At 46.3% G+C, this 26,560-nt stretch overlaps 1 protein-coding gene across 1 annotated transcript in view; it reads left to right on the top strand.

The window, feature by feature from the left end:
• Positions 1-26,560, top strand: part of DCC (DCC netrin 1 receptor) — a gene marked incomplete at its 5' end in the record, with an annotated part of 1,016,990 nt that overhangs the window by 885,714 nt on the left and 104,716 nt on the right. Inside the window, one exon of the mRNA XM_060236603.1 lies at positions 4,405-4,437. Within this exon, the coding sequence (XP_060092586.1) occupies positions 4,405-4,437 (33 nt within the window). The remainder of the gene's footprint in view (positions 1-4,404; positions 4,438-26,560) is intronic.

The raw sequence follows: 26,560 nt of genomic DNA, 5'->3' as shown, positions 1-26,560 counted from the left end.
CTTCAAGAGGGGATTGGATAAAAATATGGAGCAGATGTCCTTCAGTGGCTATTAGCCACAGCATATTATTGGAACTGTCTGGGGCAGTGATGCTCTGTATTCTTGGTGCTTGGTGGGGGGGGGGGGCAAAGTGGAAGGGCTTCTAGCCCCTCTTGTGAACCTCCTGATGGCACTTGGGGGTTTTTTGGCCACTGTGTGAGAGAGTGTTGGACTGGATGGGTCATTGGCCTGATCCAACATGGCTTCTCTTATGTTCTTACCCTGCATGTTGATAGTTTCAAAGGGTAGCTGTGTTTGATCTGCATGGTTGATTCGGCTGATCTGGCTGGCTAGGTGGGTGTTCCTTGCCTCCCTCACTGCTCCACGTGTGTCCATCCTGAATCTGCACACTTGATGGAAGAGGACGACCATCCCAGATAGAAGGAGTGTACCATTCTTTAGTCCAGGGCTTTTTTAGAACAGGAACGCATAGGAATGTAGTTCCGGCTGGCTTGGGATCAGGGAGTGTGGCCTAATTTGCAAATGAGTTCCTGCTGGGCTTTGCCTGCAAAAAAGCCTTGTGTGAAACAATGGTGATGTTAACATTGGAAAAAGTGCAGAAAAGAGAGTCTAGAATGATTAAAGGGTTGGAACACTTTCCCTATGAAGAAAGGCTAAAATGCTTGGGGCTCTTAACCTGGAGAAATGTTAACTGAGGGGTGACATGATAAAGGTTTACAAAATTATGCATGGGATAGAGAAGATAGAGAAAGAAGTACTTTTCTCCCTTTCTTACAATACAAGAACTTGTGGACATTCAATGACATTGCTGAACAGTCAGGTTAGAACAGATAAAAGGAAGTACTTCTTCACCCAAAGGGTGATTAGCACATGGAATTCACTGCCACAGAAAGTGGTCGGGGCTGCAAGCATAGACAGCTTCAAGAGGGGATTGGATAAACATATGGAGCAGAGGTCCATCAGTGGCTATTAGCCACAGTGTATTGTTGGAACTCTCTGTCTGGGGCAGTGATGCTCTGTATTCTTGGTGTTTGGGAGGGGAACAGTGGGAGGGCTTTTAGTGTCCTGGCCCCACCGATGGACCTCCTGATGGTGCCTGGTTTTCTTGGCCACTGTGTGACACAGAGTGTTGGACTGGATGGGCTATTGGCCTGATCCAACATGGCTTCTCTTATGTTTTGGGAGGTGTGGCCTAATATGCAAATGAGCTCCTACAAAAAAAGCCCTGCTTCAGTCAAAGGTATACTATACCTGCATCCCCCTGCTAGAATCTCCAAACAAGTTCAAGGCCCATTTGTAGGAGAACATAGAATCTGCAGTGATTCGAGTCCAGTAACACCTTAAGATACCAGCCAGGCTTTCAGGGTATGGACTTCCAAGAGTCATTGTTCCCTTTGTCTATCTTGCATGTCAACATCCCTTCTACTTGTGAAAAGACTGTTTTAGCTGTCTGCTAGAACCATAGTTCTTAACCTTACTACTGCTCCTCAAATGCACATTATCATCAAATACTCACAATTTATTTACTGAAATATTTATACACTCCCTTTCCCCATTAGGGATACTAGAATTCCTCAGCATACCTGTTCAGTAGTCAAAATTACCTTCTTAGACACTCACAGTTGCCTTGTGGAACCCATCAGAGATATATCTGGATGGGATCAAACAACTCTAAACAGCTGTTGCACAAATGTTCAGCTGCCAGTTGCTCTGAAGACAACTCCCAGCCGATTGGGAGATCAGCTGGGAGTCAGGTTCTGATCCACCAACCCCTCTGAGCATAACAGCTACTATACCCAAACGCTGCAAAAGGCAGAACATTTCTCTTCCCTGCCCAAGCTGGGCAGAGATAGGAGCAATGCATAAGGGAGAGGAGAAAGAGCTTGTTTCTCCTCTTTTCTCTGCGGCCCAAGTGAGCAGTTTGGCATAGGGAGAAGAGAAGTATTCTGTTTCTTTCTCCCTTCCCCAAACTGAGAGTTTGGACTGCAGAGAACTGAAGGGACATTCCCCTTTTCTCTAAAAAACCTGCCCTGCAGGTAACAGATGTTTAAAGAAAACAAATAGAATCATATGTATACTGTTTTCCCCTCAATGTAATTCACTCTAAAAAGCTCTGAACAGTATAGCCCTTGCTAACCCATAGCCCACCAGATCTTGGAAGCTAAGCAGGGTCTGCCCTGGTTTATATTTGGATGGGAGACCTCCAAAGAAGTCCGGCGTCATAATGCAGAAGCAGGCAAATAACCTCTGAGCATCTCTTGCTTTGAAGACCCTCTGGGGTCGCCATAAGTCAGGTGTGACTAGATGACACTTTCCATTACTGAAAGGCCCACAAAAAAGCACAAGGATCACAGCAGAAACTAAAAATATAAATAAAAAATATAAAATGCCTTGGCCTTAGGAAAACTTGAAATGGCTGGGCACTGCAAGCTTCTCCCCCTGTCCCCAGGTCAACTCAAATTGGCAATGGGTCTTAATATCCCCCTGTGGCTGTGGGTTCCCAGGTTAGAGTACTCAATAGGCACAAGTTTTAAGGTCCATTCAGCAGAGACATGCTGGCTCAAAGCATCAGCTCTTTATTTGCAAGGTCACACAACTCTAGCAAGGAACAGCTTCCAACTGCCGCATAAACACTCAAAAGTGAAACTGAGCTCTGCTCCATGAAAATACATCGCAGCACAAACAAAGCTGAAAGGAAAACATGGAATGGATTCTTCATTAAGGTCTCTGTGCTCAGATAGACTACTCCCAGAGACCTTCATGTAAAATCCATTTGGTGTTTTCTTTGCAGCTTTGCAAGCCCAGAATTGCTTCCAGTTTCATCCTGCAAAGACAAGGAAGAAGGAGCTAGGAAATTCAGCAACCTTGGCACTTCAAGGGGCGAGGACAGGAGGGGGGAAGAAAAGAGCCCTGTGGGCATGATTAAAGCCCTGGGTGAGCCGGGTGTAACCTGTGGGCCAGACATTTGACACCCCTGCTCTAAAACCCATCTGTCATGGCACTACATTGACTCATGTGTAGGATCTTATGCATAATTCTTACATTCTCCCCTTTTTTATATAAATACAGAATGTTTCATCAGCTCCTTCATTTCAAAGTGATACTGTTATTTGGTTACCTGCTTTACCGGAATACCATTAAATTCAGGCAGGCGGTCAAGTGACCTACAGAAACTCTTGTGATTTGGGCAGGTGATCTACAAAATCATCATGCAGGCAGGGATCAGGGGGGACTAGATAAGGAATATACAAAGTAGCAAGCAGGTGAGGAGAGAGATGCCTTTATGGTATTTGGCGTCCATTATGAGATACCACCCCATGATACACAGCTACTATCTAAGGAGGTGAGATCTGTGCACAGTGCACAATTACTGGGCAAGCATGACATTAGCTTTAAATGTTTCAAAACACAACAACAAGAAGATATTGGATTTATATCCCACCCTATACTCTGAATCTCAGAGTGGCTTACAATCTCCTGTACCTTCCCCACACACACACAACAGACACCCTGTGAGGTAGGTGGGGCTGAGAGAGCTCTCCCAGAAGCTGCCCTTTCAAGGACAACTCTTGTGAGAGCTATGGCTGACCCAAGGCCATTCCAGCAGCTACAAGTGGAGGAGTGATGAATCAAACCCGGTTCTCCCAGATAAGAGTTCGCGCACTTAACCACTACACCAAACTGGCTCTCAAGAGCTGGTTAATAACCTAGAATATTCTCAGTGATGACATGTCTGGGTCTGTTGAAGTATATGGGCTTTAAAAGGTTGGCCTTGGACAACACTGAGAGTTGAGTTATTTTGGCTATTCAGCGAATGCTTCTGGGCTGTTGCCACCAAGGGATTTTGTCGCCGTCTATAAATTCCCAAAGCTTGACTGGAGCACTTGTAACCCCATCTTTCTCTTGCCTGTGATTATTGCGTTAAAAAGCATATAAAATCGCTTTCCGCAAAACTTGAAATGATGACAACCCGAGTCGGAGCTTGCTTTCAGCTCGGTGGAGATTTGTGTCTAATTATTCAAAGGAACAATTTCTCTTTCTCTTGTCTCGCTTCCACTCTTAATTAAGCTTTCTGGATGATACCTCAGATCTGAAAGAAAAACAATTGGGGATACAGGGGTGGATTTTTGGGGGGGTATAAAATAACTCAGCATTTGTCTTTGGTGGTAACGAGACAGTAGACATCTGACTCGCGTTTGTTCTTTCAGTCTCTCGCATGTCTTCGAAAATCAAGGGGAATGTTAACATCTTCCCTATCACGCTGATCATTTTGCTGAAAAAAGTGCCAAAGGATGGCATCTTGATACAAGAGCTAGTTAACGGGACTGTCGGTTTCATATGTCACTGTACCTCCCAGAAACTCTCACAAGTCTAACAATATTCTTTTTGCTTTTGTTTTTGCAGTAGAGCATCCCGACAAAATGGCTAATGACCAAGGTAAGGAGCCATGCTGAGTCTTGCTTTCTCTACAAATCGGGGCCTATGTGGACACACTATCCTCCTTTACCTCCTCCCCCTGCTCTTGCTTCTTCACCTGGCCAGCACACCTGATGAGGCAGACACTGGCATGATAATTAATCTTGTTAATGAAGTTTCTGCTCGGCTGAGGCGGCTGTTTTGATGGGGAGCGATGTAAATTTTCTTGAGAGGAAATTGTTTTGTCTCTTTTCTGAAGGACCAATTAAAATGTCAGGCTCCTTTGTATGAAATAAATTCTTTCCTCTCTCTGCTGCACTTCTGAATAATTCACATTAAGTATAATTAAGCTTGGCATAATTTCCAAGCTGCTCTTCACACCCTTTTTGTGGGGTATAGATTAAAGTTCTGGAGCCTCACCATAGAAAAGGAAAGGGGGGAAAGCCTACGTTTCTTTAGCCGTAAATCAGCTTCTCTCTCAAGTTGGCACTCCTCAGTTTAATAATACAGACAGAGTTTAGATAACTTTTCAAGGCATTATTCTTTAGCAGGGTTGTTTCTATGGTTTTCTACAACTGGAGCTGTAGTTACGTTGTTTCTATTCCTGAGCTGGTTCTTTTGAGGGAGTTGATTTTTACAAAGAGAGAAACAGAGTATGATTTCTTTTGACACATTCACTTGCAATTAGAGTTGCCAGCTGTGGGTTGGGAAACACCGGGAGCTTTGTGGGGAGGTGGAGCCTGGGGGAGGTGGGATTTCGGGAAGGGAGGGATTTCAGCAGGTTACAATGCCATGGAATCCATCACCCAAAACTTTCATTTTCTCCAGAGGAACTGATCGCTCTTGCCCAGAAAGCGGTTGTAAAAGTTTGAAGGGACTGCACAAGACAGCCCAAAACAGCTGAGCGGTGGGGAGGCTTTTGTGGGGAACTCCTCTCCTCACTATCCCTGGGCCAAAAGAAGCCCGCTTGAAATCCACCAGAGAAAGGGCTTTCTCCGTTATGGCCCCTACATGGTGGAATCAGCTGCCGGAAGAGGTGAGGGCCCTGCGGGACCTGGTTCAGTTCCGCAGGGCCTGCAAGACGACCCTCTTCCGGCTAGCCTACACCTAGCTAAGATGAGAACTCAATGTAGCTTGCTTGACGTCTGTTCTATATGTAATTGGAATGTTTACTGGTTTTTAAGGTTTTAACTGTTTTAAATGTTTAATTGCTTATATATTTATATTGTTTAATTGTATGTTTGACTAATTTCTGGAAGCCGCCCTGAGCCACTTGTGGGAAGGGCGGGATACAAATCAATTAATAAATAAATAAACAGCAGGCAGGATATTAAAGGTCTCTAAATTTAAAATCCCTTTAAACCCCTGCTTTCTGCTCCATTCACAGACCACCATGAACTGCGCCAACCGCTCTAAAAGTTCATGCAAGTTTGTGTTGGTAGATCCATCACAAAACTTCTGTTCGCGAACCAGAGATAGGACAAAAATTTTGGTGAATTTTGTTTGGTGGTTCAGTTTATGCCCATTCCTACTTATGAGCAGGCATGTTGAATTGGAACTGTGCCCATCTGGACTTGTAGCATCCTGTCTTGCATAATGGCCAACCTGATGTCCCCAGAACCCTTCCATGAAGGGTATGGAAGCCAATGCCAGTGGCTTGCCCCGACCCCTGTACTTGTGTTGAGAGATGCAGTGTCTGAATGTAGCCCAGTAGCCCCGCGAGGGGCAGGGCATAGCCATTCAAGGCATCTACGGAAAGAAAGGAATCGCTGCATTGTTGTCTAGGTATGCACCGACTTGCCCATGCATTACCCTTTCCAAATGACATTACAAGATCGTACATGCACCTCGAAAATAAATGGCACATACGGAATAATGAATAATGCTGCAGTTTAGAATATTTAGTAAAAAGTGGACTTTTATAGGAGCGTTTGCAAATGCCATTCATAATTGTAGGCCCGTTTCCTGTTCAAGGTGAGCAGGAGGGTCCATCTCTCTTTGCCATTTTTCATAGATCAATGGGTAATTCAAGAAAAGGTCTGGATTTAGTGTCTCCTGGGCATTTGCCCTAGGTCTCGGTCTTATTATTAATCTTCCTTTGCTGGAAAAACACACTGCGTAACAAACTGCTCTCTCCAACTTCAGTTCCCAGTTACAAATTGGCGAAACCAATAACCTGCTACGTTCGATCTTAATAAGACATCCTAGAACATAAAGTAGATGCCATTTTCTTTACATACCTCACAGCGATTTGAAGTAAACACAAATAAGCATCAAAGGCAAGCTGCTCTATCATTTAGGTGACAGTGCGGCTAATTTTCCAGCCCACACAGCATCCGCATAATAAACTGAGATTTTTTGCAAAACAAAATAATTACAAGAACAACAGGAATGGACTTGAAAAATAGAGATGAACTTTTAAAGGCAATTCTGGTTGGCTCAGACAAACTGCAGGAGGCACTCCTGGCGATGAATGAGGGAGGAGAGAAGACCAAAAGGTCCAAAATGCGGAGAAATGAGCCAGAGAAACATGACCCGGGCACAAATCTGAATTGGGTGCTGAGACCTTGTCAGCAGTTTGTTGATTGGGTTGAAAGCGCCATCAAGTCACAGCTGACTCACAATACAAGAACTCGTGGGCATTCGATGAAATTGCTGAGCAGAAAGGTTAAAACAGATAAAAGGAAGTACTTCTTCACCCAAAGGGTGATTAACATGTGGAATTCACTGCCACAGGAGGTGGTGGCGGCCACAAGTATAGCCACCTTCAAGAAGGGTTTAGATAAATATATGGAGCACAGGTCTATCAATGGCTATTAGCCACAGTGTATGTGTGTATGTAAAATTTTTTGCCACTGTGTGACACAGAGTGTTGGACTTGATGGGCCGTTGGCCTGATCCAACATGGCTTCTCTTATGTTCTTATGACTTATGGCAACCCCATCCGGTTTTCAAGACAAGAGGCGTTCACATGTGATTTGTCATTGTCTGCCTCTGTGTGCCAACCCTGGTGTTCAGGGGTGGAATTCTAGCAGGAGCTCCTTGGCATATTAGGCCACACACCCCTGATGTAGCCAATCCTCCAAGAGTTTACAAAAAAAGAGCCTTGTAAACTCTCAGAGGATTGGCTACATCAGGGGTGTGTGGCCTAATATGCAAATGAGCTCCTGCTAGAATTCCATCCCTACTAGTATTCCTCAGTGGTTTCCCATCCAAATACTAGCCAGGACTGGCTGGGTTTAGCTTCTGATGAGATTGGGCTAGCCTGGCTATCCAAGTCAGGGCAGTTTGTTAATTATGGTGAGATTAATATGGCCTCACCAAAAAGATGGCCCAGGCAAGCCAACTTGTCAGCTCTTGGAGGCTAAGCTTGGTGGGCCTTTTTTTTTTTACTGGATGGGAGACTACAGAAGCAGTGTTCCCTCTAAGCTGTGTTAGTGTGAGCTAGCTTACAGTTTTTTAGCTTCCAACTTACACATATTTGTCTTAGCTTAGGAAAGATGGCCCCAGTGCAAACTAATTTAGGCAGTAGCTCACAGCTTTAATGCCAATCACTCATGAGGTAAATTTTTGCTCAGAGCTTAGAGGACTCCTATAAGGCCCCTGAGGAACTGCCTGTCATCTGCTTCCTTCTTCCTCTCTCTTGCTTCCTTTTGAATCACAGCTTGCTTTGCCAGGTTTGCTCAATTGCACAGCAGCTACAGAGCAAAGCCTCTATTTTCTCTATTGGCTAGGTCTCCTCTCTTGGGGAAAAAGGGGGTGAAGGAGAGCTGACTTTGCCAGGCTCTCTCAGTTCCACAGCAGAGCTACTGAGACAAGCCTCTCTTCTATTGGCTGAAGCCCCTCCCCTGATGTAGCTACTCCTCCTGGAGCTTCCAGTAGGCCCTGTAAGAAGAGCCCTGTAAGGAATTCTAGCAGGACCTCCTTTGCCTATTAGGCCACACACCCCTGATGTAGACAATCCTCCTGGAGCTTACAGCAGGCCCTGTATGAAGAGCCCTGTAAGGAATTCTAGCAGGACCTCCTTTGTCTATTAGGCCACACACCCCTGATGTAGCCAATTCTCCTGGAGCTTCCAGTAGGCCCTGTAAGAAGAGCCCTGTAAATTCTTGGAGGATTGGCTACATCAGGGGTGTGTGGCCTAATATGCAAATGAGCTCCTGCTAGAATTCCATCCTACTAGTATTCCTCAGTGGTTTCCCATCCAAATACTAGCCAGGACTGGCTGGGTTTAGCTTCTGATGAGATTGGGCTAGCCTGAGCTATCCAAATCAGGACAGTTTGTTAATTATGGTGAGATTAATATGGCCCTCACCAAAAAGATGGCCCAGGCAAGCCAACTTGTCAGCTCTTGGAGGCTAAGCTGGGTGGGCCTTTTTTTTTTTTTTTTTTACTGGATGGGAGACTACAGAAGCAGTGTTCCCTCTAAGCTGTGTTAGTGTGAGCTAGCTTACAGTTTTTTAGCTTCCAGCTTGCACATATTTGTCTTAGCTTAGGAAAGATGGCCCCAGTGCAAACTAATTTAGGCAGTAGCTCACAGCTTTAATGCCAATCACTCATGAGGTAGAATTTTTGCTCAGAGCTTAGAGGACTCCTATAAGGCCCCTGAGGAACTGCCTGTCATCTGCTTCCTTCTTCCTCTCTCTTGCTTCCTTTTGAATCACAGCTTGCTTTGCCAGGTTTGCTCAATTGCACAGCAGCTACAGAGCAAAGCCTCTATTTTCTCTATTGGCTAGGTCTCCTCTCTTGGGGAAAAAGGGGGTGAAGGAGAGCTGACTTTGCCAGGCTCTCTCAGTCCCACAGCAGAGCTACTGAGACAAGCCTCTCTTCTATTGGCTGAAGCCCCTCCCCTGATGTAGCTACTCCTCCTGGAGCTTCCAGTAGGCCCTGTAAGAAGAGCCCTGTAAGGAATTCTAGCAGGACCTCCTTTGCCTATTAGGCCACACACCCCTGATGTAGACAATCCTCCTGGAGCTTACAGCAGGCCCTGTATGAAGAGCCCTGTAAGGAATTCTAGCAGGACCTCCTTTGTCTATTAGGCCACACACCCCTGATGTAGCCAATCCTCCTGGAGCTTCCAGTAGGCCCTGTAAGAAGAGCCCTGTAAATTCTTGGAGGATTGGCTACATCAGGGGTGTGTGGCCTAATATGCAAATGAGCTCCTGCTAGAATTCCATCCCTACTAGTATTCCTCAGTGGTTTCCCATCCAAATACTAGCCAGGACTGGCTGGGTTTAGCTTCTGATGAGATTGGCTAGCCTGAGCTATCCAAATCAGGACAGTTTGTTAATTATGGTGAGATTAATATGGCCTCACCAAAAAGATGGCCCAGGCAAGCCAACTTGTCAGCTCTTGGAGGCTAAGCTGGGTGGGCCTTTTTTTTTTTTTTTTTTTACTGGATGGGAGACTACAGAAGCAGTGTTCCCTCTAAGCTGTGTTAGTGTGAGCTAGCTTACAGTTTTTTAGCTTCCAGCTTACACATATTTGTCTTAGCTTAGGAAAGATGGCCCCAGTGCAAACTAATTTAGGCAGTAGCTCACAGCTTTAATGCCAATCACTCATGAGGTAGAATTTTTGCTCAGAGCTTAGAGGACTCCTATAAGGCCCCTGAGGAACTGCCTGTCATCTGCTTCCTTCTTCCTCTCTCTTGCTTCCTTTTGAATCACAGCTTGCTTTGCCAGGTTTGCTCAATTGCACAGCAGCTACAGAGCAAAGCCTCTATTTTCTCTATTGGCTAGGTCTCCTCTCTTGGGGAAAAAGGGAGTGAAGGAGAGCTGACTTTGCCAGGCTCTCTCAGTCCCACAGCAGAGCTACTGAGACAAGCCTCTCTTCTATTGGCTGAAGCCCCTCCCCTGATGTAGCCACTCCTCCTGGAGCTTCCAGTAGGCCCTGTAAGAAGAGCCCTGTAACGAATTCTAGCAGGACCTCCTTTGCCTATTAGGCCGCACACCCCTGATGTAGACAATCCTCCTGGAGCTTACAGCAGGCCCTGTACGAAGAGCCCTGTAAGGAATTCTAGCAGGACCTCCTTTGTCTATTAGGCCACACACCCCTGATGTAGCCAATCCTCCTGGAGCTTCAGTAGGCCCTGTAAATTCTTGGAGGATTGGCTACATCAAGGGTGCGTGGCCTAATATGCAAAGGAGCTCCTGCTAGAATCCCACCCTGCTCCTCCGGCAGCCAATCTGGCAAGAGAGTGGAGTTGAGCTCCACCTTCAAAATGATGAAGTTCAGCTCTGTGTCACCTCCCTTTTGAGACTCTTATTGGGCCCCTCCCCCTCCTGGTCCCCTGGGGAAGGAAGCTTCCTTTGCCCAGTTCCCTGGATCGATCGATCTATCTATCTATCTATCTATCTATCTATCTATCTATCTATCTATCTATCTATCTATCTATCTATCTATCTATCTATCTATCTATCTATCATCTATCTATCTATCTATCATTTATCTATCTATCTATCTGTCTAAGGAAAGCACTTTTAAGACCAGTGAGTGCTAGTCTTTTAAGCATATTTTATTTTACGTTGTTGTTGTTTTTTTAATCCTATAATTGTGTTTGTCTGTGTCCTTTATAAAGCTTATATCTCTGCTATCTGGCATTACATTTTATGATACACATGGCCTGGCCCGACAAAGTCTCATTTATTCCAGATCCAGCCCTCATAAAAAATGAGTATGACGCCCCTGGCTTAGGGGAAGGATCGCAACAGAAGAAATCTGAACTTGCTATGCAGAAGGCCTGCAGTGGCAAGCCGCCTCTGTTCCTTTCTTGAGGTCCCTACCGGTAGCTTGAACTTGACCGCATTTTACATACAGGCCAAAAAGAGAGGGACAAAGATGCTCTTTCTGTAGAGGGCTGCAGAAGGGAGAGAGAGATGCAAGCGTTAATAATCACTTCAAAATTTTAAACGCCTACGAAATGGTAGGAAGAGACATTGGGGCTGCTTCCGCACCGGGTTTGGAAAAGGTGGCCCCGCTGGGGAAGCATCAGCGAGCAGAGTGAAGCTGGGTGGATGGAGATGGCATCCATGTGCCCAGGGCTTTTGCTGCTGTTGTTGTAGTAGAAACTCCTTTGCATATTAGGGCACACCTCCCTGATGTAGCCAATCCTCCAAGAGCTTACAGGGCTCTTAGTACAAGGCCTACTGTAAGCTCCAGGAGGATTGGCTACATTGGGATGTCTGGCCTAACATGCAAAGGAGTTATGCTGCAACAACAACAACAAAAACCCCCTGCATGGGCCTCATTCTTGTAATGTTCACTCCTGTCCTTGTCCCACTCTAAGGGCCAGTGGTCATGCTGGGGTCCCTCATGGCCTGGCAGTCCCCCCTTTTTTCCTTCACAGCTGAGTTACAGCTGAAGATACACTGCAGTTCAAATGTGAACATGCAGGAGAAAGCCCAATAAGAGTCTCAAAAGGGAGGTGACACAGAGCTGCACTTCATCATTTTGAAGGTGGAGCTCAACTCCACTCTCTTGCCAGATTGGCTGCCAGAGGAGCAGGGTGGGATTCTAGCAGGAGCTCCTTTCATATTAGGCCACGCACCCTTGATGTAGCCAATCCTCCAAGAATTTACAGGGCTCTTCTTACAGGGCCTACTGGAAGCTCCAGGAGGATTGGCTACATCAGGGGTGTGTGGCCTAATAGGCAAAGGAGGTCCTGATAGAATTCCTTACAGGGCTCTTCTTACAGGGCCTACTGGAAGCTCCAGGAGGAGTGGCTACATCAGGGGTGTGTGGCCTAATATGCAAAGGAGTTCCTGCTAGAATTCTACCCCTGTGGAGGAGCATCTTCCTAGATGTTCCACCCATAGCCACCCCTCACTTCTTCTTTTGAGTTGGATCAAAGGATCTTTCCCTTGGGTTTGGCTCAATGGAGAAAGCCTCAAGTGTCCTGCGAATTGTGCTTGGAAAGAGGATGATGGCTTGAGGAAGCTGACAAAAACGTGGGTCCATTCAGCTGCCCATGTGGGAGAAAATCTGTGTGCAGGAGAGCCCAGGGTAGAAAACTATGGCCCTTTGTAGCCTGCCATAATAAAACACATCTTCCAAGTGAAATGATGAAAGAAGGGTTGGGATTGTTGTAGGAGTTCTAAAAAAGAAAAGAAAAAACTAAAAGAGTTCTAAGATTTCTAACCTCTAAGGGAGCTGTAGCTCTGTTCCAGGAATGACGGTCACCTTCTTCTCCCAGAGGTGCTTTATCTGTAGATCTTGGTATTTGTGATCTTCTCCTGTCCTTTCTTTTTAAAAAAATTCTGCTGTCTCTTGGGATTGCAGTGTCAGTGATCCAGACCCTATTTGGAGTGCCAGTTTGGCATAGTGCTTAAGTGTGAGGACTCTTATCTGGGAGAACCGGGTTTGATTCCCCTCTGCTGGAATGGCCTTGGGTCAGCTATAGCTCTGGCAGAGGTTGTCCTTGAAAGGGCGGTTGCTGTAAGAGCCCTCTCAGCCCCACCCACCTCACTGTTGCGAGGGGAAGAAGATATAGGAGGTTGTGTGGCCACGCTGAGTCTTTGCTTCAGAGAGAAGGGCGGGGTATAAATTTGCAGTATTCTTCTTATTGCTCATTTCCCCCTACAGTTGTTACATCAGGGGTGTTATACTCTGGGTATTTATCTGTTTGTAATCAAAAGTCCCAAAGAGTCTTCGTTTCATCATTCTCCATGAACTTGCCTGGTCTGTGCTGTCATGAATTTCTGACTGATGATGATGATGATGTCCCAAATAGCATGAATTTCTGACTGATGATAAGCCATACTTCTTGCTAAGATTCCAGTGCAACGTAGCTGCCAGTCTATCGTGATGTTCTTGATATTCATCTGAGCAGTTTTACTGAAGGCACTGGCCACGTGGTCGACTGTTTCATCCTTTGTCTTCCAAGGCCTACATTTGCTGTCATCACTGGTCTCCCTTAGAGGAGCCAATTTGGTGTAGTGGTTAAGTGCATGGACTTTTATCTGGGAGAACCAGGTTTGATTCCCCACTCCTCCACTTGCAGCTGCTGGAATGGCCTTAGGTCAGCCATAGCTCTCACAAAAGTGGTCCTTGAAAAGGAAGCTTCTGGAAGAGTTCTCTCAGCCCCACCCACCTCACCTCACAGGGTGTCTGTTGTGGGGGGGGGAGATAAAGGAGATTGTGAGTTGCTCTGAGACTCTGAGAAATGCAGGGTGTCTGTTGTGGTGGCGGGGAGATAAAGAAGATTATGAGTTGCTCTGAGACTCTGAGATTTGCAGGGCAGAATAGAAATCCAATATCTTCTTCTTTTTTTACTACTACTACTACTTCTTTTTCTCTATTTCATACTATTTGTTTCAAGTGCTTGCTCTTGCGCAGTTAGAATGAGTTTTTTTTTCCATTTCTTTCTTCGAGGGCCCATTTTGGAGCCACTTCCAGGTGTTTTCATTATCAACTGTGTCTTTCAAATACTGTCCATGCAAGTGCTTTCCCTTCCAGCTGTCAAAGTGAGTTTTGATTGCAGCCTTTTTTGTAAAAGACTATAACCAAGTCTGCCTTGTACACTTCAACTAGAACTGCTTGAATTATGCTAGTTGAATTATCGTCATCATCGTCGTTATTACTTTTTTCGCTCTGAGACTCATCACTGAGATTTGACTTGTCTATGCCCAGCATGCATCATTACTCTGTGTTTCTCGTTTCACATTCTGTTTCCTTCACTGTGATCAGATAGGAATGAAACTGATGGTGAGCAATTTGAAATATGCGCAAAATCCTGTATTGCTTGCCTGCTGGCATTTCCCCCCTGCTAGTCTCAGCAAAAACACAGGAGGGGGAGGGGAAGGACATTAGTTGAATATTCTACCTACAATCTCGTTGTGCCTGGTTTTCTTCCCCCCCCCCCCCCCGCAACAGCGATCAAGCAGAAAAATATGAACCTGTTTGTGTTTCCCCCGAACATGTCGACTTGCTGTTAGACCTGTCACCTTTGTTGTGAGAAGGTGGCTCTACTGAAATTGCACCAAAGGCTACTTGAAAAATACTCATGGAATGGAAAAGCATAAGCAGCAGTAACAGCTAGGACTGGTCTTTCAGGGAGCAAGGAAACTCATTGGCTTGTAACTTCTGGCTTGTAACTTCTGCCTTGGAGCCTGATCTGACCCTGGTTTCCACCAGCAGATTGGAGATAGCTGGGCAGAGTCTGAATCATGGCTTCTCCAATGCCCAACCTCTAGTGGTTTCATGGCTGAGGTCAGGGCTCTTTTTTTGTAGCAGGAACTCCTTTGCATATTAGGCCTCACGCCCCTGATGTAGCCAGTCCTCTAATTGCTTACAGTAGGCCCTGTAAGAAGAGCCCTGTAAGCTCCAGGAGGACCGGCTACATCAAGGGTGTGTGGCCTAATAATCAGAGCTTTTATTTGTAGCAGGAGCTCCTTTGCCTATTAGGCCACACACCCCTGATGTAGCCAGTTCTCTAAGAGCTTACAGTAGGCCCTGTACGAAGCGCCCTGCAAGCTCTTGGAGGATTGGCTACATTAGGGGTGTGTGACCTAATAATCAGAGCTTTTTTTTGTAGCAAGAACTCCTTTGCATATTAGGCCACACACCCCTGATATAGCCAGTCCTCTAAGAGCTTACAGTAGGCCCTGTACGAAGAGCCCTGTAAGCTCTTGGAGGATTGGCTACATTAGGGGTGTGTGGCCTAATATGCAAAGGAGTTCCTGCCACAAAAAAAGCCCTGAGTATAAGGTAATTTCTTGAGCACATGAAGCGATCATAACGTCAGAACTATCAATATCCTAATGGGACTATTGATTTCGACCATAGGCATGATCCAATGGGCCAGATTCCACTCCAGACCTCTTCAGATGTTCCTACGACCATTTCAGCTCCAAATCATGGAGAGAAAGGACATGAACTTGACAATTCTATTACCAGTCAATAAGAGCTTACAGTGGGAGACAGACTTGATTCATCTCTGCCAGGGCAAGATATTTCCTCCTCCTTCACCCCTAGAGCTGTTCACAGATGCCAGCGTAGGGGATGGGAGGCCATACTTCTGAACAAACCAGTCCAGGGGAGGTGGTCTCAATCCGAGGTTGGCTTCCCATCAGTCTCCTAGACGTCAGAGCCATACGTCTAGCTCTGGTTGCCTTCAGGACACAATTGTTTCAGAAACACGTTCTTGTCAGAACGGACAACATAACGGCCAGGCGTACCTGAACAATCAAAGGGGCTCCAGATCCTCACAGCTACACAAGGAAGCATCAAAGATTCTAGCGTGGGCAGAAAAGAACCTGACCTCTCTACAGGCGGAACACATCAGAGGCCAGGACAACACACAAGCAGACTGGCTAAGCAGACAGGTAATCTGCGAAGGTGAGTGGGCTCTCAGCCCAAGTCTATTCGACCTCATCTGTCAATGCTGGGGTCAACCAGACATGGATCTATCTGCTTCCGACACAAACAAGAAGTTACCAAGGTACTTCACCAGATTTTTTCATCTGGATGCCGAACAGGCAGATGCTCTGACAGCTCCCTGGCCTCTGGGTCTCCTGTATGCGTTTCCTTCGGTCCCTCTGGTTCCTTGAGTTCTTCGGAGGGTGAGAGATCTACAGGCAGAAATAATCATGGTAGCGCCCTATTGGCCATGGCGACTGTGGTTCTCGATGTTGACAGAACTATCAATAGACCTTCTGCTGTCTCTGCCAGTGCTTCCCAACATGCTCCATCAGGGTCCAGAGTGGCTTCACTTGACCGCATGGAGATTGAGCAGGAAATCTTCAGAGGCTTAGGCTACTCACTTGAGGTGACAGACACTATGGTAGTGTCAAGAAGATCTTCCACTGTTCGTATATACAATACAGCTTGGAAGGCCTTTGTCCACTGGTGTCGTAGGAGAAAGGTTCCCTCGCTTGCCCCTTCTATTGCGGAGGTACTAGCACTTCTACGTTTCAGTGAGAATTGAGCCAAAGATAGCAAGAGAAGTGAAGTCTGAACTCTGCTTCTCATTCTAGGATTGCCAGATGTCCGGTGGAGGCGGGGGTCCCCCACTGCCATGTCCCACTTCCCTGTTGCCGATCAGCTGGCTGGTGGGATGGAACTCACCCCCCCAAAAGAGGGAGATCCATCTGACATGCAGTGATGTGTCTGTGTTAGGCTTGCCAATCCCCAGGTACCAGTGGGGGTTCTCTCACTTTCCCAGGCTCCTTCCCGTCCCCAGTCAGCTGGCCAGTGGGGCGAAGCCCCGCCCCCACAGCCACCATGCGACTTTCCACCTCCGGAGGCTTCAGTCTCCGATTGAAAGGCTTCCTCTTGGGATGCTGTGTCTGTGTTACTTTGAAGAAGTTGGCAGCAACTTCTGAGTAGAGACGCCAATCCCTCACTTCACAGTCGCCAGAAAGGAAGGGGGGAGAAATGTCTGCTGGGCACTTCATTATTCCCTATGTGGAGATCGATCGATTCTCATAAGGTGAATTGATCTGGAGGTATCAGGGGCTTGGGGGGGCTGTTTTTTTTTATGTAGAGGCACCATATTTTCCATATAGCATCTCTCCAAAATACCCCCCATGTTTCAAAACGATTGGACCAGGGGATCCAGTTCTATGAGCCCCAAAAGAAGGTGCCCCTATCCTCCATTATTTCCTATGGAAGGAAGGCATTTAAAAAAGGTGTGCTGTCCCTTTAAATGTGATGGCCAGAACTTCCTTCGGAGTTCAGTCATGCTTGTCACACCCTTGGTCCTGACTCCGCCCCCAATGTCTCCTGGCTCCACCCCCAAAGTCTCCTGGCTCCTCCCCCAAAGTCCCCAGATATTTCTTGAATTGTACTTGGCAACCCTAGTCTGTGTCGCTAACCATGTGTCCCAGAAATGATACCACAACATCTGGGGCATTGGGGTGATGCTCTGGTATTTGGGCAAAAACTCTATGGTAAAAGCCAAATTTACCAATGAGTTTTTGCCCAAATACTAGACCGTTACTCTGATGTCCCAGACATGATAACATCACTTCCTTCCAGGTCACATCAGCAGCGATGTATCCACATCCTGGTAATTACCACTTCTGGTAATTCCCCCCCCCCCCCATCCTCCTACACCATCCTCCTGGCTGCCACTTGCACTACCAAAATACAATGATGACTGGCACTTAGAGAGACCCTGCGTAGGTTCGTTGTGGCATTATGGCCTTTGCTTAGGGGAACAACAACCCAGAAATGCATAAGCCCACCACCTTATGAATGATATCACAGCTTTGGTGGCCGTTGCCTCCTAGGAACATGTGCACAGTGGTTATGAACCCAACTTCCCCTTAGAGAGACTGAAGGGTTTCTGAGGAAGGGAATTGCATATATGCTTGTATGCATAGATGTACAAGAGGGACGGGGAGGGACGGTGGCTCAGTGGTAGAGCATCTGCTTGGGAAGCAGAAGGTCCCAGGTTCAATCCCCGGCATCTCCAAAAAAGGGTCCAGGCAAATAGGTGTTAAAAACCTCAGCTTGAGACCCTGGAGAAACGCTGCCAGTCTGAGTAGATAATACTGACTTTGATGGACCAGGGGTCTGATTCAGTATAAGGCAGCTTCATATGTTCATTTGTTCTTAGAGAGAACCACTGTGGAACCTGGAGACCAGGTTCTAAACTTCAGTCTTCCATAAAATTTACTGGATAGTCTTGGGCCACCCCGGCATTACCATCTCACTCTTAACAGGGTGGTTTTATTCATTCATTCATCCATTTCTATTCATTCTTTCTCCCCAATGGGGACCCAAGGCAGCTTACATCATTCCCCTTTCCTCCATTTTATCCTCACAACAATCCTGCGAGGTGGGTTAGACTGAGAGAGTGTGACTGACCCTAGGTCACCCAGTGAGCTTCCATGGCACTAGTGTGGATTCGAACCCAGGTCTCCTAGGTACTAGCCCAACACTTGTAACCACTACGCCACACTGGTTCTTGGGTTTGAGGATAAAAGTGAGATGAGAGCCATGTATGCTGACCTGAATCCCTTGCAGAAAGGGTGAGTTTAAAAAAAAAATAAGATTTTCCAGTCACCTGGGCTCATATAAACAGTGGTGAATGAGCCCATGTATATATTGTAATCTGCTTCAGGCATGTCTCTGAAGGAGTGGCATATAAATGTTTTCATGACAGCCAGTGTGGTGTAGAGGTTATAAATGGCATACTCCTAATCCGGAGAACCAGGTTTGATTCCCTGCTTCTCCACATAAAGCCTGCTGGGGTGACCTTGAGTTAGTCCCAGTTCTCTCAGAACTGTCTCAGCACCTCACAAAGTGCCAGTTGTGAGGAGTGGAAGGGGAAAATGATTGCCAGCCACTTTGAGACACATGAGGCCTGCTGGGTGACCTTGGACCTGTCTCTGTTCTCTCAGAACTCTCTCAGCCCCACCCGCCTCACAAGGTGACTGTTGTGATGAGAGGAACAGAGAGCAATTATAAGCCATTTTTGAGGGTAGAGAAAAGCAATGTTAAAAAGTCTTCTTGTTTAAATAAATAAATACTTCCCGGGCACTCAAACTCGTCTGTCATAGGGGAGGGACGGTGGCTCAGTGGTAGAGCATCTGCTTGGGAAGCAGAAGGTCCCAGGTTCAATCCCTGGCATCTCCAAAAAAGGGTCCAGGCAAATAGGTGTGAAAAACCTCAGCTTGAGACCCTGGAGAGCCGCTGCCAGTCTGAGAAGACAATACTGACTTTGATGGACCAAAGGTCTGATTCAGTATAAGGCAGCTTCATATGTTCATAGGCAGGATCTGATTACCAGACCGAAGGTACAAGTCACTCATCAGAATCCTGCCTGTGGTTCACCCCACAGGGCTTATCTTTTTTTTGCAGGATTCTACTCCCCTGCCCCCCCGCCCCGCGAACCAGTAATTCTCACTTGCTCTGAATATCTTGGAAGCACTATAGAAAAGAGCCAAGTCCCCACAGAGGAGGCCGGCTGCCCGTTTTGAGAAAGGATGTGGTAGTTCCTTTCATGTGGCAAAGTAAATAAGCATGCTAGATGAAAGTTAGATGACTCCGAGTGTGTGGCTAAAACCTGCTTCCAGCTCCCAAGGCTTTAGATCCCAGTAAATAATACAAACGCTCTTTCTTCCTTTCTTTTGAACATTTCATTTACTCCCCCTCCTTTCCTTAAATTAAATGGGACCCTGAACACTGCACAAAATAAACACAGTGTCGGGAGCTGCTGAGGAGGTTGGCAGAAAATGTGTTTGTGTGTGGTAGAAAGGTACCCCGAATCCGACTTCCTGTTCAAGGAGTAGAACCTCATAATCGTGGTCTAATCTGTCAGCTGTACCGCCATTTGTTAACACAAGAACGTTTGGTGTCTCAACGTGACTGATCCTGTGAGGAAGGTACCAGAAGCTGAGAAACTGTAGCCTAATGAGGTGAGTTATCACGAAGACCTTTCTCCTGTAGCTAGCGTTGAGCCAATGTTTTATTGGTAGCATCAGTCAAGTTTACAAAAAATGATCTTTTTTTTTTTTTTAATATAAGCATATGTAGCACCAAGTAGCTGATACAGAAAACTCTTTCAGAAGTGTTAGGAAAATAATGGCACACATGCAGAACGATTGGCACCGATACTGAAATGGGAGACTTGTTTTTTATTTATTTTACATCCGTAGAAAAGGCATACCATCATCAAAATTTCCTTTATTGCTTCACCAAATTCCTGTCAGATGTGGTTTCTAGGATAAAGCAAAGGCAAGAGGGACAGGGCTTTTTTGTAGCAGGAACGCCTTTGCATATTAGGCCACACATCCCTGATGTAGCCAATCCTCCTGGAGTTTGCAGTAGGCCCTTTAAGCTCTTGGAGGTTTGGCTACATAAGGGGGTGTGGCCTAATATGTAAAGGAGTTCCTGCTACGAAAAAAGCCCTGGGGGACACAGTGGCCCAAATTAAGATTATTGCCGGCTCCGGGTTGGGACATTACTGGAGATTTAGGGATGAAGCCTAGGGAAGGCAGAGTTTGAGGAGGGGAGTGACCTCAGCAAGGTATAACGCCATAAAGCCCATCCCCCGAACCCCCACAAAGCCTCTCAAAGTTTGAGGAGGCGGTGGTGGTGGTAGTATTGGATTTATATTTCACCCTTCACTCAGAGTCTCAGAGCAGCTCACAATCACCTTTACCTTCCTCCCCCATAACAGACACCCTGTGAGGTGGGTGGGGCTGGAGAGGGCTCTCACAGCAGCTGCCCTTTCAAGGACAACTCCTGCGAGAGCTATGGCTGACCCAAGGCCATTCCAGCAGGTGCAAGCGGAGGAGTGGGGAATTAAACCCGGTTCTCCCAGATAAGAGTCCACATACTTAACCGCTACACCAAACTGGCTCTCAGTAAGAGTAATCAAGGCAGCTTTATGGTGTCCATTTTCTGTATCGTTCTACAAGTGCTCTGTGAGCTATTTCCTAAATGCAATTCCATATTTGATTTGATTTGTTTTTTTTTTTTTTACATCCAAGCATCTAATTTTATTAGGTCAGCTAACAAAAGCCCATTGGCTTGCCTTGGTAGCTGTGGTGTTGAAGTGATGTGCTGCCTGCTGCTTAAATACTTTATGAAACAATCTCTGGTGACCAATGCAGTGCCTCTGCAGAATCTGAAAAAGGCTTGGTGTTCCCATTAAATAATCAGACAGCTGTTTTCATAATTAAATGGTGGCGGTTGTTATACAGTTGCGCAAGAGTGCATTGCTGTAGTCCCCTCCCTCCCCCATCCCACACATTGCTTTTGGGGAATTATGTAAAAGAAATCAATTTTGCAACTGGAGAAAATCGCGCGAGAGGTAATAGAGAGATATAAATCTGGAGCCACAAAAACCAGGAAATTAGAACAGAAGAGCATATCTTTGAGGAGTCCCATCTTGGTTTTGACCATCTCTTTGAAATGAGATTAATATTAAGGCTGAACCAAGACTAAATACATAGGCTAGTATCCTACCTTCATTTTTTGACAATGGCATGCAGAGAGAGAGAGAGAGAGAGAGATTTTTCCTGATCACTGATCATCTAGCCTTTGTTTAAAAACCTCCAAAGAAGGAGAGCCCAAGGCCACCACCTCTCATGAAGCCTGTTCTATAGGGTTGCAAGTCCAGTTAAAGAATAACTGGGGACTTTGGGGGCGGAGCCAGGAGACTTTGGGATGGAGCCAGGAGCAAGGTTGTGACAAGCACAATTGAACTCCAAAGGGAGTTCTGGCCATCACATTTAAAGGCACAACACACATTTTAAATGCCTTCCCTCCTTTAGAAATAATGAAGGCTAGGAGCCCATCCTTTTAAGGCTCATAGAATTGGACCCCCTCGTCCAATCCTTTTGAAACTTGGAGGGTGTTTTGAGGAGAGGCACCGGATGCTATGCTGAAACTTTGGTGCATCTACCTCAAAAACAGAATCCCCCCCCCCAGAAGCCCAGATACCCGCAGGTCTATTCTCCATTATTTCCTATGGGAATCAGTCTTCATAGCAAATAATGGAGTGTGCAGCAGGAATTTGCCTCCCCCCTCCCCCCGCTTTCTGATGACCCTGAAGCAGGGGGAGGGCCTCTGAACTGGGGGATCCCCTGCCCCCACCTGGGGATTGGCAGCCCTACTGTTCACTGAAGAACTGCTATAAGGGAAAGGGAAACAGGCATGGAGCAAGTCTCTCCATGGTTTCCCCAAAGTGTCTCTGTTTATTGTGTAAATAGGGTGGGAGTTTTTGGGGCGGGGGCAGAACACTGTATGGAGAAGAAAATAAAAGCCTTTTTTGCTTTAAATATAACTTGGGTAGGAAGTGCCTCTTTGCCCTTGCTTAAGGTGCTGAGCTGAGCACGCTGGGAGCTTGCAATACTGTGTTGCAGATTCATTGTTTATTTTGGCTGCAGTGTGTGTGTGCCCCATAATAAAGCCATGCTTGGAAATGCTACCAGACCCTGACAAAGGGCTTGTGGTTGTGGGATACAACAAATGACGCTTTCAGTTAGTGGGGAAAGCAAAAAAGAGGAGGAAGTGAAGACTGCATTCAACGAATGGAAAAACTCTTGTTTTAAAATATTTATTTATTTTGAAAATATGTATTTATTTTGGGAATGGGAAAATCCTGCTCCACCCTAAAGTCTCCTGACTCCACCCCCAAAGTCTCCTGGCTCCACTCCCAAAGTCCCCAGATATTTTCTGAGTTAGACTTGGCAACCCTAATTTTGGGGGGTAAGGCCCAAATAAGATCTCTTCATATGGACTCCACAAATGATGAGCTGGCATACTATGTAGCCAAGGAGATAGGGTTGCCGATCCTCAGTTGGGGGCAGGGGATCCCCTGACTTGGAGACCTTCCCCCTCTTCAGAGTTATCAGAAAATGGAGAGAATGGCCATGGGGCACTCCTCTCTGGTGTAGGAATTACCCCCCTCCCCAACAGTTATGAAGCAGGAAATAAAAGCAACATGCCTGCATAACCAGGAAGTGATGTAGGCACATCAGTGACATTGGGGCGACACTCTGGTTTTTGGGCAATATGGTAGAATTAGCTTCAAACGATAGAGTTTGGCTCCAAAACTAGAGCGTCTCCTCTCTCCATGTCACTGAAGTGCCCGAGTCGCAAGCCTGGTGAGAAATCGGTCAGAGTTTAGTCATTTTAGCCTCTAGAGTGAGTTTAGGCTGGAATTGATCTAGAACCCACTAATTTGTCTTTTTATCCACTCTGCAATACTAGTAGCATCATCCTCCAATAGAGAAGAAGCATAGTCAAAAGATGTTTCTCTTTGGAAACCCCATATGTCTCCCACTCCAGAGGACGTGCTTCTTCCTTCCTCTTTTTTCAGGTGCCATCGTGGATGGCAAGCCGCCGAATCTTTGAACACTTCCCGTTGAGTTCAAAGCACTGTTTCCCCCCCCCCCCCAGAATGAGGGATTCCTAGATCACATCCGACAGGACCCCTGCCATTTTGCACCTCGGTAGTTTTAATCGCATTAATAAAAAGAGCGCTGATTGTTTTGGCTTACGGGGAAATAGGATTGATCAGGTATTTGAAGCCAGGCCAGGATTTTTATGCTATTATTTTTATTATTTTGCACGCACACACACACACACACACACACACACAAAATGTAATTCAACCTGTGCTGCATTTGTTTGCAGCGGGCATGTTGTTGCTTGGCTATTCGAAGAGTAAAGCCTCTCTGCTCAATATCGTTTGGGCTGAAAAAAAATCATGAACTGTCTGGTCTTGCTTGCTGCGGCACTGTCTCCTCACTGGTAGAGGAACAGCAGCAAGTTCCATCTCTTGCCTAATGCCCGCATTCAGGCAGCCTCACTCCATGCTGGGATGACAGAGGGATTGCGGGTTGGCTTTTCTTTTTTAAAATATTTTCCTGATACTTCTCTTAGCCATAGGCTTTTGGTGGGAGGTCAGAACACCACAAAATGGGAGGAAAATATAGCGGTGCAGTGAAGAGAGTTTCCAAGCCAGTAAATAAAAATGCCAGATGCTGCTATCTACAATAAGTGTGAGAATCAGAAAGGGTTTTTTTTTTTCCTTTGGATACGAGACTGAGATTTGCTGAGATATACAATCCCCTAAAAAGACACGGTACGTGTGTTATTTTTTTTATGATGCAACTGGAAGAGTAGTGTCTATAGAACTGAAGCACTATGGAGAGATTTTGTCGTTTTTTTGCGAGGAGAAAATCGGGAAGAGGAGGAAAAAAGGTTGTTATGAGGGTCAAATGAAGAAAGGAGAGGGGAGAGGTTGGTTGTGAAGAGAAAATGAAGGCGGGGAGGGAAGAACTTGGTTGTGAGAAGAAAATGGCGAAGGGGAGGGGAGAAAGCTGTTGTGAGGAGAACGTGGAGGAGGGGGGGAAGAGGTTGTTATGAGGATACAATGTACACCTTCCTCAGTTTCTTGAAGGAACGATGGAGTAAAAATACACTAAATTAAATAAACAACAAAATAAGAACACCCGATCTGATCTAGATTCTGCCCAACTTTGAAAGAATTAAATAGCCCCAGAGAAGCCGATGTTCATCAGTTGCTATTCAGCTTTGCCTGCCTCTCACTCCCTTTTGGAGATCCCTGTTGTTCCCCACCCCTTGGAAGGGGGAGGGAGTAAAAGAGATCACTGAAATTGCTTTCAAAAGTCATTCAAAGGGAGCATTCCCTTTAAATGGCTTTGCAAGTGGGTGCCACAACCAAGCAAAGTCAAAGTGGCAACTACATGGAAGTAGTGAACTCACCACTTGGACTTCACTCTTGTGCAGCGTCCACTTGCAAAAGCTAATTGAAGGGAACATTCCCTTTCATTGCCATCACACGTCACCATGTGTTAGAAGCAACTTGATGGCACTTAACGCATAAACAATGGGGAATCAAACATAACGTGGTATCACAAGCAGGGGACAAGGGAGGGTCTCTGTAGGCTGTCACCACTCTGGTACTGGTCTGTCTGGGAGGACACAGAGCATGCATCCAACCTCTGTATTCTCCCTTCTCAGCAAATACCTTCCTCCATGACCAAAGAGGCCCGAGGACCTAGGCAATATAGCAATAATAAGTTTATTGTCAATGTCCAAGAACAAACAAGTGGATTTTAATTATTAGTGTGACAGTGGAAGGGGGAAAACATAGTAAAGTTGATAGAAAAAATAATAATAAAAGCCCTGAAGCGACTAACTACACATTCCCTCCTTCTGCTTCCAACTTCCCTACCCCTCTCTGGATGAGGGAACTTTCCTGCTGCAGCCTCTCTCCACCTTAGCCTTTCCAGAGAGAACACTTCTCCCTCTTTAGCTAGTCCTTTTATTGTTTCCTCCCAGGTTTTACCCCTCTGTCCTCCACTAGGCAAGTTTTCTCTCCTGAACTTCTGCCCATCCAATCAGAGAGACAGACGGGATCCTGGGAAATGTAGGCCTGGTTGCTACTCTGATATGGGCTTTCCTGGAGCCTGTAGGCCACACTTGGCCTAGGATCATGACACATGGCATAGATGGTTTGTGCTGAAGAGAACAGTGGTTTTAGGTAAGGTTTGTCTTTCCAAAGAAGTAAAGCAGAATCTTCCTCATAGGTGGGGATTACAATGGAGGAAACCGCAGTTTGGAGGTGGGGCCTGGAGATCTCCCACTTTGACAACTGAGCTTCAGCTGGTAGCATTCTCCCTTGGAGAAAATGGCTGCTTGGAAGGGAGGACTCTATGGCAGTGTACCATGCTGAGGCCCCTCCCCTCCCAAAACCCTGCCCTCTCCTGGCTCCACCTCCAAAGTCTCCAGGTATTTTTCAGCACAGACCTGGCAGCCCTACTACACCATGAAACGTTAAATGCAGAAATGCAGATATGTTGATGGAAAAGTCATGAGTATCAGGGAATTGGAATTTTTTACCTTCCTCTGCTCTCTCTCTCTCGCTTGGCTTCGCGAACGAAGATTTAAGAAGGGTGCGGTAGTCCACGTTTGCTGCAGGCTCGCTGGTGGCTGACAAGACCAATGCGGGACAGGCAGGTCCGGCCACAGCGGCTGCAGGGAAAAGTCTGATTTAGGGTTGGTCCTGTAGCAGTGCGATTCTTCCTCAATCTCCTTTTGTCCTCAAGACCAGCTATGCGTGTGTTCTCAAAGGAAGAGACAGCCTGGTGGATGGTGTGCCTCCATGCTTTGCGATCTGAGGCTAGGTCAGACCACTGGTGATGGTTGATGCGACAGGTGCCAAGGGATTTCTTCAAGGAGTCCTTGTACCTCTTCTTTGGTGCCCCTCTATTTCGATGGCCGGTGGAGAGTTCGCCATACAGGGCAATCTTGGGAAGGCGGTGGTTTTCCATCCTAGAAATATGCCCTGCCCAGCGCAGCTGCGTCTTCAACAGCAGTGCCTCGATGCTGGTAACCTCTGCCCGCTTGAGGACTTCAGTGTTGGTCACAAAGTCACTCCAGTGGATGTTGAGGATGGTGCGAAGAATTCCTCTGCAATTCATTGAAAAATGACCCTTCTCTGCGATCATAGCCTTGCTTCTGTTTCAGTCCCTGTAATTCAGTTCAAAATAGAGAACATTTACCCAGATGGTTTCCCCCCCCCCCCCCCTTATCTAAGCAAAGTCAAAGCTTAGTAATGAAATTACATTATCATAAATCCAATACGAGATACTGGTGGGATTAATTTTTTTTTTAAATGTCATGTACTAGGCTTGTCAAGGATTATTTAATTTCTACC

This window comes from Heteronotia binoei, chromosome 4 (genome assembly GCF_032191835.1).
Source record: "Heteronotia binoei isolate CCM8104 ecotype False Entrance Well chromosome 4, APGP_CSIRO_Hbin_v1, whole genome shotgun sequence".
NCBI classification, from domain to species: domain Eukaryota; kingdom Metazoa; phylum Chordata; class Lepidosauria; order Squamata; family Gekkonidae; genus Heteronotia; species Heteronotia binoei.
This window is presented reverse-complemented; position numbering and strand designations above follow the sequence as displayed.